This window comes from Astatotilapia calliptera, chromosome 17 (genome assembly GCF_964374335.1).
Source record: "Astatotilapia calliptera chromosome 17, fAstCal68.1, whole genome shotgun sequence".
NCBI classification, from domain to species: domain Eukaryota; kingdom Metazoa; phylum Chordata; class Actinopteri; order Cichliformes; family Cichlidae; genus Astatotilapia; species Astatotilapia calliptera.
In genome coordinates this window covers 25,249,707-25,263,188 of record NC_137438.1, presented here as the reverse complement: position 1 = coordinate 25,263,188, position 13,482 = coordinate 25,249,707, and the positions used below count along the sequence as shown (strand labels likewise).

Here is a 13,482-nt window from a genome sequence, read left to right as displayed (position 1 = left end):
ATGCAATGGTTTTTACCTTTTACCATTTCATCCCAACCTTTTTAAATGTTTTACCTTCAAACACCTGTCAGATGGACTCAAGAACCCCTTCACAGATCAATTTGTTGATTTTATTTATATTTTATACTATAAATCTTGGTCATATCCATTTCATAATGGATAATTACCTATAATGCGAAACCTCACGGTCAATGGCTAACGATCGCAAGTCATTAGTAAATGAGCGTGCTGCTTCACAGTCAGACCCACCCTTCCTTTTCACATTTAGTTTATACTACTTTTTTATTCTCCATGTATCCCAAGCTAACAACTTCATCCCCCTGTTCATACTTTTCGCAGTTTCTTTAGCAATTTTTTTTGCTATTAGCACACAATAGTAACTTTCACTTCTATGTTTTTTTAATTACATTTGATTTTTTTCCAGAGTAATTACTTTCTACAGTAATATGCACACATATTAAACCAGTCCAGTTTAAATAGACTGGTGCTTAGTTCAAATAGAAAAGTGAAAATTAACTTATCTGGTGAGATACGATCGTGGGGCGATCGTGGCTCAAGAGTTGGGAGTTCGCCTTGTAATCGGAAGGTTGCCGGTTCGAGCCCCGGCTTGGACAGTCTCTGTCATTGTGTCCTTGGGCAAGACACTTCACCCGTTGCCTACTGGTGGTGGTCAGAGGGCCCGGTGGCGCCAGTGTTCGGCAGCCTCGCCTCTGTCAGTGCGCCCCAGGGTGGCTGTGGCTACAATGTAGCTTGCCATCACCGGTGTGTGAATGTGTGTGTGAATGGGTGGATGACTGGATGTGTAAAGCGCTTTGAGGTCCTTAAGGACTAGTAAAGCGCTATACAGGCCATTTACCATTTAAAGCACTTTTCACTACAGGCCTTATTCACCCATTCACCTTATATGCCCTCAAATTTTCACGCTCCAATGGACGCATTGGGACGTTTTCGACCTGCTAGACGACTGCTAGACGACCTGCTCTATCTCCTGAGCCATAGTTGCCCCATCTGTCCTATAGTGACCCTTGACTGGAAATCACTGCCTTACATTTTTATTATCTAGGCAATAATATCTGATCCTGTAGCTGCTGAACAGTCATTCTTTTGCTCAACAGTGACAACTCAATGCAGCCAAACGGACAACAATGAGAGAAACCAGCTTAAAAAACAATAAATTAAAAAATAATGTAATACAGTCACACATGTTACTGTATTTTTTTAATCCATTAATAAGAACATCATTAATGGAAAAATCCCCAAACATAATCCAGGTCCATTTAACTGCCTTTCTTACTAATTTATCACGTAGAGTAGCCAAGACAATTAACATAATCATCACTACTGTTGTTAGTTGGACCTGTAGGTGTGAATGATATGGACAGACACCATTAGAGATGTGTTTTGTTTCGCTTGTTTGAGTGAACTGGCTGTCTGCTAGTGGAAGGTGAATAGATGGGTAATGTGTAATTTACATGTCTGTTGGTATTGGTTACTAATTTATTCAGTCTTAAATGTTGTGCATGCCAAATGTCCCTGTTATCTGTGTCTCTTGTGTATGTATTGTATGCATATGTCCTGTGTTATACTTTGTGTTTTTGTCCTTTGCATATGCCCTTTGACCCCTGGCGGGTTTGGGGCCAGTTCATCATCTGACTGTGATGCTATAACACTATTGGCTTACAGTGGTGCTGCTCTTCTTCTTTAACACTGCTTGCCCCTCCTACCGGACCTCTACTACCAACCCCGCTGCTGCTCTGTCTCTTGGGCTCTGCCCCTTATAGCCATCAGGCAATGTATGGGTGACCCATGAGGAGATGGAGACCCTGGCAGCCCCTTCCAAAACGGTCAGTCCTGCTGTGTCCTTTAACGGTTACCCTTTTCTTTCTGTCACTCATATTTGTCTGGTGGTATAAGTGCGATTATCAGAGGGTGGTTGTGGAAAAATATGAATGGTTTCTAATGGAGAAGACATGAAGCGCTTAAACCCTTCCCCGGTCTATGAACCTCTTCTCAACACTAATGGCCAGCTTGAAGCTTTTAGCAGCTGCTGATGCCTCAATGAAGGTTTGAGTCACCGTTCACTGTTCTTTGGCTCAGTGATGCTCCATAATGAAAGGTCACGAATCATCAATTCTCAGCTGTTTATTTCTGTGGTGTTGTTACTCACCACATACCAGATGTCAGAGTTATTTAAATCACATTTCGCAGTCAGCTTTTTCGCATACAGGGGACTTATCCTTATGAAACTGCATGCCGTAGAGTTTAATCAAAATACCAATCTTAGAAATAGAGAAACTTGTAAACGTGTGGAGAGACGTTTCATCACCTCATTCTCAGGCTGCTCCGGAGGCAAGTGTCAGTGTAGCAGGCAGAGTGTTCGTTATAAAATGATGGGTAAGTTTTGGGAGGTTTTTTGTTTGATTTATTTTATTACCATATTGTATCATAATTAACTGGATTCAGATTGTCCCATTATTTTAATTGAGTCTCCATTGTCATCCACTTACATGCAATTTAAGGTAAATTAAGTTAAAAAATAAATAAAAGCACCTTCCTTCAGCTATCGAAATTGCTGGAACACTACAGCAAATGCCAATTTTGACAGGGTCTACTTTTGATTGGGTATGAAAAACAAAAAACATCATAAGCCATAAGGTGTATAACAGCTGCTGCTGAAATTTGTGTTTCCCTTCAGGATCTCCTCATGCACTATCAGTTTGATTTGGATGCACTTTAAGGATTTGTTATTGTTCTAAAAGTGACAATTGGTCTTCATTTTCTTTCCCCTGTGTTTGAGCCAGAAGTCGGAGTCTGAAGAGGGCAGCTGGGCACAGGTGGGTGGAAAGCCTGTTGTCTCTTACAGACAGAGTGAAAACGTGCAATTGGTTTGGCGAGTTATGTTAAACATCTTGTTAAATGTGTTTTCTATTAGACTCTTGCCTATGGTGACATGAACCATGAGTGGATAGGGAACGAGTGGTTGCCCAGTCTAGGACTACCTCAGTACCGCAGCTACTTCATGGAGTGCCTCGTGGATGCCCGTATGCTGGACCACCTCACCAAGAAGGACTTGAGGGTGCACCTTAAAATGGTGGACAGCTTCCACAGGTAGTAGACTTGCATCATACTTATAATATATGTACAAAATGTTTGATCTGGCTCTAGTAACTCATATTATAAAAGGCTTTTTGGGAGGTGCTAAGCTGAGAGGGCATCCGTTTCTTTTTAACTTTGTTTTCCTGAAATCAGAACAAGTTTACAGTATGGGATCATGTGTCTGAAGAAGCTCAACTATGACAGGAAGGAGCTGGAGAGACGCAGGGAGCAAAGCCAGCATGAAATGAGAGGCAAGTACATCCAAGACACGAGCAGTTTGAGAGTGCGCATCTTCGCCAAGGCTGAAAATTTCCTCCATGATTTGTCTTGAGTTCCTGCATGAAAACATAACTGTATTTCTGTGACAGTTCCTTTAAAACATAAAATGAATAACTAACAGTTGTTCTTATTTCCGCTTTGTATGAACTGTGTGTGAAATCTTACTCTATCAGAAATTTCCAGACTAACATCTAGTCTAAAAGTATTTTAAATCTGGTAAAATGTGCAAGTTCAGTTGACACTTTTTCAGGTACAAAAATGTTGTAATAAACCAAACATATGTGAAAACATTTGAAGTCCATACTTGTCTCTGCAGACGTTCTGGTGTGGAGTAATGAGCGGGTCATCCGCTGGGTGCAGAGCATAGGCCTGAGGGACTACGCCAACATCCTGCTGGAAAGCGGTGTGCATGGAGCTCTGGTTGCCCTGGATGATAACTTTGACTACAGCAGCCTGGCACTGCTCCTCCAGATCCCCACACAAAACACTCAGGTACTACTGCAGCTGCACTGTGCAGTCTAGTCAATTTTCTTTGGCAGATTTGACTGTGCACTAACAACAACATTAAGTTGTTCTAACGTTTTTCCAGCTGGAAACAGAAAATCTTTATTGCGATTGAGATATTTTTTGGAGCTCTTTTTTTGGCATAGACATTGAAAAAAAAAAAATTAAAGGTGTAAATTATGGGCAGAAATATCATCAGTCGCCAGCTTCAGTCCAAAAATAGAGGAATGTTGGTATCAGCCTTCAAAAGCCGGTGGAATCTAAATCAGAGCATGCAGATTTGCCAACTGTCACCCTGGCAAGTTTCCCTGTGAATTTTCACTGCTTATCTCATCTCTATACTCGGGTAAAATCCACGAATAACGTAATGTGTCAGCTGCCTCGGCTACCATGCAGCTAAGAATAGCTGGCCTTCTGAATGTGTTGTCTTTTTTTTTTGTTTGTTCTCCTTCCTCTTCCCCTCAGGCACGTCAGATTCTGGAGCGAGAGTACAATAATCTGCTGGCGCTGGGCACTGACAGAAGACTGGATGAGGTAAGAAGTAACTATCACCCACAAGGCATCACACCACTGTGAGGTGAAATGTGAAAACTAAGCCTTTAAAAGGATTTCTAACAGTCACATTCTATCAACTTTATTAGATAGTTAAATATAACGAATACTCTTACAAATTGTGAAGTTAGTTTGTAAAAGAAAATCCAAAATCCTACATGTCATGTTACCCTTTAAAAGTAATGAGCTCTGCCAGGATGTTTTGTTTTCACTTATGTTGAAGCATTAAGCTTATCAGTGTTATTAGGCCTCAGTTGCACAGGCCTATAGACAAGTTGGAGATCTTGTTGCTATGGAATGATATGTTAACAAACCACTCGGCAGCCCCGACCGGTTGCTGGCTGTTGCTAGGTGAAATCAGTAGTAAAGGGGGTGCCGGACCATAAACCTTCCTGTGGTTGCTTAGCAGATTGCTGCTGTCACCCATAGTCTGTATGGAAGATGCCAACTTGCCTTTAAACAAGTACCACTGCAATCAACATGTTTAACAAAGGTGTAACTTCACTTTGAAAGGACAATAGTCCCGGAGGTTGCCAGGAGGGAAAGGAGAGCCACAAACCGGTCTTAAGGCCTGAACCAGGTGGTGAGAGCGAGAGCCGTTTGGACTCGGGATAGTAGTCAAAGACTACTCTTGAAACTTTCTTCTCTCACCTCAATTATTTAACTTTTCTGTCTAAAAACAAGCTCTCTATCATTCTGTCACTCAGTGCGATGACAAAGACTTCCGAGGCCCATCGTGGCGGAGGCAGTTCCCTCCCCGGGACATCCATGGTATCAGTATGATGCCTGGATCAGCAGAAACACTTCCTGCTGGCTTCCGTCTCACCGCAACATCCGGTCACTCCAGAAGACTGCCCCCCGAGGGTAAGTGCACTTCATTTCTCACACATGACACTGTCGCATTTCTCAAGCCTGGCTTTCAAACAAAACATAGGTTATGTCTGCCTGTTGAACAGGGAGATGAAAGCATCTCACCTGGGAGCAGGAGTTCCTGCCCCTGCTGTGTGTGAGGAGCATTCTGACTGTGTCTCTTGTTCTCTCTGACTCTGTGACGGCTGCTCTGCAGTCCTCTATGAGGCGCTGGATGACAGTCCTGACGACATGTATTTGGATTGGTTTCAAGGTCAGCCCATCTGAAGGTCCTGGGCTTGTTGGCCCTGCGTGTGTTAATATTATTATTTGTAGTATTAGTCTACATATATTCCCTCCTCTTTACATGGTCTCTGCCAACCACTGTCCTGCTGTATCTCTCCTTTTCTTTGTGGTCTCTCACCCTCGCCTCTCTTTTCTCTTTCTATAATTAGCTCTCTTTAATATCCAACTCCAAGGGTATTGTTTTGCAGAGCTGCAAAATAGATGGCCTTTCACCCTGGTAGTTAAAAACAAACTAGGGGTCAAGTTATGGATTAGGACCCATGCTTGTTGGTTTAACCCTTGAAGTAATGAAGCAGCAAAACAGAAAGTGGCTGAGCGGTGCTATGTAAGTTGGCCTGAATCAGGAGGTTTACATAGGTGAACAGTACATCTTGAATGTTTTTCAAACTAAAACTGACAGTTTGTGCGATTCCTCAACCCTTTACTGTTAAAGAGGACTCTGGCTAAAACAGTCTTAATATTAAAGGGCAATGCTGGTTTGTGAAATTTGGGTAGTTTGGGTTTTGTTTTTTAAAATGGTAATATTGTTCTTGCTAAAGAAATTGCTGAGATTTGGGAGCATTAGACTACTCTTCTTGCACTACACAGAAAGTTGAACCTCAATAAAAAATAATGGAAGTCTGCCAATTTGATGACAAACCCTGTATTTAAGAGAGTGAGATCTGAAAGCATAAACTGGGACACAATTGAAACCTTAAACCACAGAGATTGACGTAGATGCTAAAAAAGGACAGAGCTGAACAGAAAGACCTTCCACAGTTTAGCACAGTTCAGACACTGAGCACAGGTTGGTTAAAGTAAACTCTCTACTGTAAAACTACTTATTAAACTACCTAATGAATGAGCAATTGTTTGTTTTATCTTGAAAGGTTTTGGGCTGTTAGGGGATCAGTTTAAAACCTGTGTGATCACCACACTGCTCTGAACTACCTTTTGTTGCCACATTCCCATATCTCAGCAATTAAAACAACAGTTAGTTGTCACTTTCAGCTATCCGTGACAGCCTTCATTAGGAAAATGAGTTCAACTTTTGAGTATTTTGAGCTCTTGTAAATATTAAAACTATTCGGCTATACTTATACAAATTTCTGCCCATCCATAATGGTTAAGTCAAAGAAAGTTTAGGTATTTCAGGTCCTACTAAAAATGAGTAAACTCAATCTGCTCATTAAGACTGTACTATATCCTATATGCACACTACATAACTCAAGATCACAATAAACCTGAATTATCCTTTAAAGGAAATCATTATCAATTATGCCATGCAGTAATACACGATGGGAACTCATCAAAATATACTGATTTTTGGCCAGCGTTCTCTTCTAACAAGGTGTTCCCAATAACACAGAAACAGCCTTCGTGTGTTCCTCTGTCTCTACTCACTCTGTCCCCTGATCTGTGATGTCCACAGCTCACTGATATCTAGTCGCTGGTTATGTCCACTCAAAACAGGAATTTCCTTTGAGTGATCCATGACTACTTCTATGATGGTGTCACTACAAGTAACTGCCATTGTGTGGAAAAAGGAAGACAATGCTCCTGCAATAGAGGAGACTATATAGTTTCAGGCCCACAGTGACCACTACCATGATCAAAGTTTGTTTGACTCTTCCACCTACTGAATTGGATGACCTCAAAAGAGCAACCAATCACTTTGCATTTTCATACAGTACTTTCTGTCTTGCAGTTCTTGCATGTTATGCAGCTTTGCACAATTACCTCATTGTCAGGTAGAAGTAAAGCTAGAATCAGATGCTTTGGCTGGATCTCGCCCACATATGTGAAGGGATGCAGAGACAAAACAACATGGTAAAATAGACTGGAATACAACATGAACGGTACTCTGTGCACGTTTTTTTGAAGTTTCTCACGTGACTCCAAAAGTTGTCCACCACTTTGGATGTGATACAACCTTAGCTGGGTTCCTGGGAGTTACTGGGTGAAATCAGTTGCAAAGAAGTTGCTGCAGCAGAAACTTCCTAGTGATTGTTTTTGGTGGCGAGGGCTGCCTGTAGTTTTCATTGGTTTTCTGCAAACAGTCGCTAACACAGTACCACAGTAGTGGTAAAACTAAAAGAAAAAGTGCGTCACAAACCATTTTTCCTTCACAGCCGGTGCGACTTACGCCCGTGTGACTGGGCCCTTACTCACTCGATTCTACATTGTCATCAAAAGTGTGGCATGTTTAAAATGCTGGACAGGTTAACCTCATGTGGTTATTGGTCACGTATCTGCAAAACCCTAATACAAATGGGCAACAGGAATGGTTGACAGCCCCCTGGTGGCCATTAAATAAAGTGCAGGTTTAAGTCACTTCTATGTTGGTTAAATTGTGTCCTGAAATGTGAACTTTAGATTTTGATTACACAACTATAAACTTGAGTTAAACTGCAAAATGTTTGCTTTAATATTAGATTTAATAAAGCTGATAGATTAAGAAGCTTGGAAAGAAAGGGACTGAACTTCTTTAAAGACACTTCACATCTCATCCAAGAGACTTCTTCAGCTCTCAAATTAAATGTGGAGACTCTAAATACCTAGATAGACACTGATTGTATCAACATTCCTTTGTCATATTTGGATGAAATACAAACAAAAAAAGTGTTACTGTGAGTGCTCACAGCGCGTTCTAGAAACCTTGTCCTTGGTAATCGTTTGGTAGGTAGTTCTTAGGTAAAAGAAATATTTCCCCTTAGATGCAGTCCTGAAACTGCAGCCTCCTCTACTGCAGGAACATGCTACTCAGAAAATGTTTCTTTTCCCTGTTGAGAATCTCTAACCTTGTGGTTTGGGGTGGTAAGGAAGTAGAAATAATGTTTCCTTTCCCTCTGGATCCATCTTGCACAGTAGGAACCTAAATATTCAGACTTCATGATAATTCCCCCCTAACTGTCTCCCCTACAGTTGGACCATCTGCGGTGCAGCGACTGGATAGCTCCACGGTGAGAACCTACTCCTGCTGAGAGGAGGAAGAGAGGGACCTTAAACTGTACACTGTATGTAACACAACACAGAATCTCGCCCTGTTTAATGCACAGCTTTCCTCAGAAGCACTTAAAACAGATACTGGATGAAAGAGACGAGGGCCATATTTCCCCCCCAAGATAAGCATATTTGTCTGGTCGGCTTGGCGAGGCTCTGCGGTGTTTTGGCCAGGTAGCTGTGATAAGGTGATAGGAGACAGCAGGGCATGCAGGGAGCTGTGGTCCCATCCTGATGTCTCCCCTTTAATGTCTGTCCAAAAAAGATGAGTCAGTTATGGTCAAAGCTTTAAAAATCAGCTTTTCAGATAAACAAGGAGCGTCTAACACAGAAATTAGTTAACAAAGTTCATTTACATGATTATGACTGTTCACGGCTGCCGTAGAAGGCCTTATGAAACTTATCCAGACTTCACAGATTACTAAGTGAGCTTGTCCTACTCTCCTATCCAACTGCTTTCTTTGTCCTGCCAGGTGCAATGAAAAACTGTAATTTCTCTGAAGTATTTTCTTTGATTTGGGATGCCATCTCACTGTGCCGTCTTTCTGCATCTGCACCACAGAGACGTTCCCTCACAATTTAACTAGCAACCAGATGCTAAAAGCTGAAAAACAATTTTTAAGATTCCAGTTTCCCAAACAATGAGACATTAAACATAATTATGTTTTGCTAAAAAAAAACACAAAAAAAACAAACAAGAGAGAGTCCTTAAAAACAGTTAAAAATTGTTGAAATGAGTCGGTAATCATAAAACTTTACAAGACCTCAGCTCAATGTTTACTAACGAAACAACGTCCTAATATTTGAACTTGTGTCTTCTTGAATCACCTCTGTGACATAGGCTGTCATCAGTGCATTTACACTGATCAGCCACAACATTAACAGCAGAGAAGTAACACTGATCATCTTTTTGCAATGCGGTTGCAAACCTTTGTCTCTACACTGCTGTAAGACCAAGCAAACTGAGCAGGATGTTCCAAAACAAGCCTGATTCAATAACCCCAAGGACTCAAACATTTTACTACCAGGCACAACAGGACATCCCCAAAGGTCAACTGTCCATGACCTGACAGGTCAGAGCAGATTTGTTGTAAGATTAGGAAGGTGGTTTTATTGTTGTGGCTGTACCAGTTCAGGCATTTCAGTCATGCAATAAGGACTAAGGTTAAAGTGAAATAAGTGTGTAGGGAAAGGTAGAGCACAGCAGAGGGGGTTGAATCAATGAGGGAAAAGGTGCTGTGTTATAACTATAATAAGATCATTGTGCAGGCAGTTTCTAATGCTCTCACCAGCTTGTTATACTCCTACACAGCAAAAAAAGTAAATGATGCAAAGTTCAGAGCATTTCAGAAACTGGGGATACTGTACCAGAACGATACAGTAAGACATTTGCATACCTTTGCAGGCTTCTGCATTTCAGGAGCAGTATTTACTGAAGGTGCAAAACTTGATAAAATATTTACCTACTTACTTTTTGGGGGGATTTGTTTAGTAGCAACATTAAACCTCCTCAGTTTGAAGTTGCAAAGCAGTAAAGCATGAAAACATCCGATGGGAGTGAAGAGTTTTATAGGCGCTATACAGCAGCAGACCTGTCATTATCTGCTGCTGTGTTCAGTTATGGCTCTGCTGTGCGCTGAGCCGCACTTTAGAACAGCTTACAGCCCAAAACACTGTTGTTGAAGTTGTGTGGCTGAGCTGAAAGAACGCAATGAAGCCTGTCAATAAACTGAGTGCATAAAAAAAATGTGTAGAAGAAGACTTTAACACCATCCATTAAGCAGACAGGGAAGTAATTAATCATTATGCATAACTTAGTTACCTCAGCTATGTCACATATGTAAATGGGGCTGCATAAAATAAGATCAGGCTCTATGAAACTGCCGGTACCAGATGATCAATATTTACCTCTTAAAGCTGAAAACTATGTTTCCAGGGAGCCTCGTGTTTTATTAACAAGAGCCAAATTCCCAGTCATTGGACTTTTGTGCTGGTTCTTTGTATACAGGTTATATATGTATGCCAGTTAGAACGTGGGAGGAAAAAAAAACTGCATCTTGGGCACCTGACTCAGTCCACTGTGGTGAATCTAGTCTGCTCTAGCTTCATATTTCTATTTGCTGGACTTTAACTCCTATCCCCTTTAGTTTGCAAGGGGCAGCCAATGAGAACATAGTCAAACAGAATTTTTTACAGAATTTGTAGGAGGGGCTTGTCAAGGGTTTCCCCAGAGGGCGAAAGCAGGCTGCACATGAGCCTACGCTGTATTTATTGGTGATCAAATATTCTGATTTCCTGTGGGCAATCCTTGCCTTGCCATTAATTCTCATCTGTTCCCAATTGGAAAAAACCTGAAAATACCCCTGGGGCTCCTGTGCCTGAGTTGACCTCATTAGTTTTTCTAATCTGTTATCCCCATCTGAAATTGAGCATTTAGATCACTCTGAAGTATGAATTTTTGCCTCACAGGGATTACTTTCATACACTCATTTCATGAAAAATTGGCTATATTTAATATAAGAATCTACAATTTTAACAGAAAATATGGGGGATTTTAAGAGGTCCCTTTGAAAGTTCTTTTAAAGGCTGATTCATTAAAATAAGGATGCCACTAAATATATCTGAAAGCATCTTTATCCATCTTGTTTAGCTGATACCTACAAGAAAGGTCAAAGGTTCACCTCGAAACATCGAAAAATGGGGTAAAAATAACTAAGTGCTCTCTCATTAAAATTTACTCACTGTTTCCCCTTAAGGTGCAGTTCTGAAAGGAGACTAATTAGTGGAGCTGCTGGACGGGTGAAACCTGCTGAGGAGTGAACCATTCTGACACGCACTGCCAAGAAGCCCTGCTCTCCTCTCTAACACCACCCCCACATCCACAACCCCTTTTCGTCCCCTATAATGTGGGCACCAGACGCCGGTGCTAAACTGTCCTGCAGGCTGTCCCATTTCTACCTTTTACATGTACAGTTACTTGTCAAAGCATAATGTACTGTGTATTTCTTCTACAGGAGATGTGTAGGTTATCTGTAAATTAATATAAATATGCCATTTTTAATATATACATATATATATATGCACACACATAAATATATATATATATGCACACACACAAACACATGTATAAAAAGATATTCAGTTTGTGCAAAAAAAACAAACAAAAAAAACAAACATCTCTGCCACCTCATTTAGTGGACCATAGATTACTATATGCTGCTCTTAACATATTACCCCATCCCTCTAGATCATTTTGTACATATGGTTTTATTTTTTCATTGTGCTGCTGCTGATGATGATAATGATAATTATGACGATGATGATCCTGTGCTGCACCATAAAGTGAGAGGAAGAGACTGGATGTTGTGGCAAAACACACCCTCTAGTGGTGGGGGAAAAAACAACTTCTAGTCCCCATTCTAGCAACTACGTGATCCTTTCTTATGGACTCATTTTTAAAAAAAAAAGCATTTTGAGGGGATGTGTCGACACGCAGGAAAAACATGACAAGCACTTTCTTTAAAAAAAACAAAAAACAAATAAAAAACAAAAACGCATCAACTCAACGGACTATTTAGTAGCCAAGGACAAAATAAAAGAGACGCCGATGCTCTCTGAAGTCGCACAAAACTTCCTCTCAGAGATCAAAGGGGGGAAAAAAGAAGAGGCAGTGCGTCATACATAGAACATGTCACTTGTTGTACTGTATGTTTCGTCAGGCGATGCATTTACACAAAAAGGACAACTACACTTTTAGCCGAGCTGGCCTTCTCCCCCCTCCTCCCTCCTTTCAGACAAACAGATGAAATAACTGAAAGACAGACTGCTTTAGCTCATAGTGTGTGTAGAGTGTATATGACCATGTTGAAGTGAGGTGACTTAATGATAAAACAAACAAACAAAAAAAAAACCCTGTTGCTTGCTGTGACTTACATTTGGTGTAATCGTTAACGCTTTTTCTGTCAGTTTTCACAGGGTGACCTGCCGTGCTGCCCTGTTATCTGTCTTTTAGTTATTTCCGACGGACGACTCAAAATCAAGTCTTAAAAGCTTTTAATTTTTCATTTTAATTTCTTCGATTTGCACGAACAACAAATCGCTTTATTTTGTGTCCTGTCCCCCCCCCCTTTTTTTTTTATTTTTTATTTTTTTTACTACTTCTTGTACTTTGGTCGAAACAGTGGTGAGCAAACAAATTTTCATTGTCAATAAAACAAACAAAAAAAAAGAAAAATACTGTCAATGAGTCTTCATTATTTTTCATGAATAACAAAGCCATACTTTGCATTCACATTATTATGTTGTTTTCAATACATATACAAAGGGCAGAACAATTTTATGTTATAATGAATATGGCACCTGTATTCTGTAATGTAACCCTGTTTTGCATGAATTGTTTTTGATTTCCAGTTAGTTTGGGTTTTCTCATTTAATTTGTATTGTTTGAAAATGTTTAGTTTTAGGTTAGTTTCTATTAGTTTCAGTGTTAAATTTGTATGGAGGGCATATCCTCGGGGCAAGATTTAGGAAAATTTGTATGTTTTTGTTCACAATCATTTCAGCTTTTATTTTTTCAAAAGTCTAGCTTTGAATTTCAGTCAACTTTTTCACCTCTAGTTGTAGTTTTAACTATAATAACATTCATCAAAATGTTAATAATTTGATTCTGATAACACAGGGTTAGTCATTCAGTTCGATCTCACAGCCTGAAAGTGCGTTAATTGGACGGACTTTAAAAAAAAATTATACACACACATATAGTAGCAGTATAGGGGGCTTGTTTACAAGCTGTTGTTTTGTGTGTGTGTGTCATTTACTTTTTGTTCTGTAGTAAAAAATATTTCCCCCTTTTATGGTATTGCTCCCCTTTTTGTCATGCCTTTGTGAGAAAAAGCACCACAAAATGCCAACTCG

At 40.3% G+C, this 13,482-nt stretch overlaps 1 protein-coding gene across 8 annotated transcripts in view; it reads left to right on the top strand.

Annotated features, from left to right (window-relative positions):
- The window catches only part of ppfia2 (PTPRF interacting protein alpha 2), a 189,168-nt gene extending 176,366 nt beyond the window's left edge, over window positions 1-12,802 (top strand). For 3 of the 8 annotated variants that reach the window (XM_080291898.1, XM_080291899.1, XM_080291904.1), the window contains 10 exons: window positions 1,782-1,844; window positions 2,802-2,834; window positions 2,933-3,108; window positions 3,250-3,347; window positions 3,692-3,867; window positions 4,345-4,413; window positions 5,139-5,295; window positions 5,498-5,554; window positions 8,491-8,582; window positions 11,325-12,802. In XM_080291898.1, the coding sequence (XP_080148024.1) occupies window positions 1,782-1,844; window positions 2,802-2,834; window positions 2,933-3,108; window positions 3,250-3,347; window positions 3,692-3,867; window positions 4,345-4,413; window positions 5,139-5,295; window positions 5,498-5,554; window positions 8,491-8,549 (888 nt within the window). In that variant the 3' untranslated portion in view covers window positions 8,550-8,582; window positions 11,325-12,802. The remainder of the gene's footprint in view (window positions 1-1,781; window positions 1,845-2,801; window positions 2,835-2,932; window positions 3,109-3,249; window positions 3,348-3,691; window positions 3,868-4,344; window positions 4,414-5,138; window positions 5,296-5,497; window positions 5,555-8,490; window positions 8,583-11,324) is intronic. The other 5 variants (XM_080291901.1, XM_080291905.1, XM_080291900.1 and 2 more) reach the window with 4 other exon arrangements.
- The last annotated feature ends 680 nt before the right edge of the window (window positions 12,803-13,482 follow it).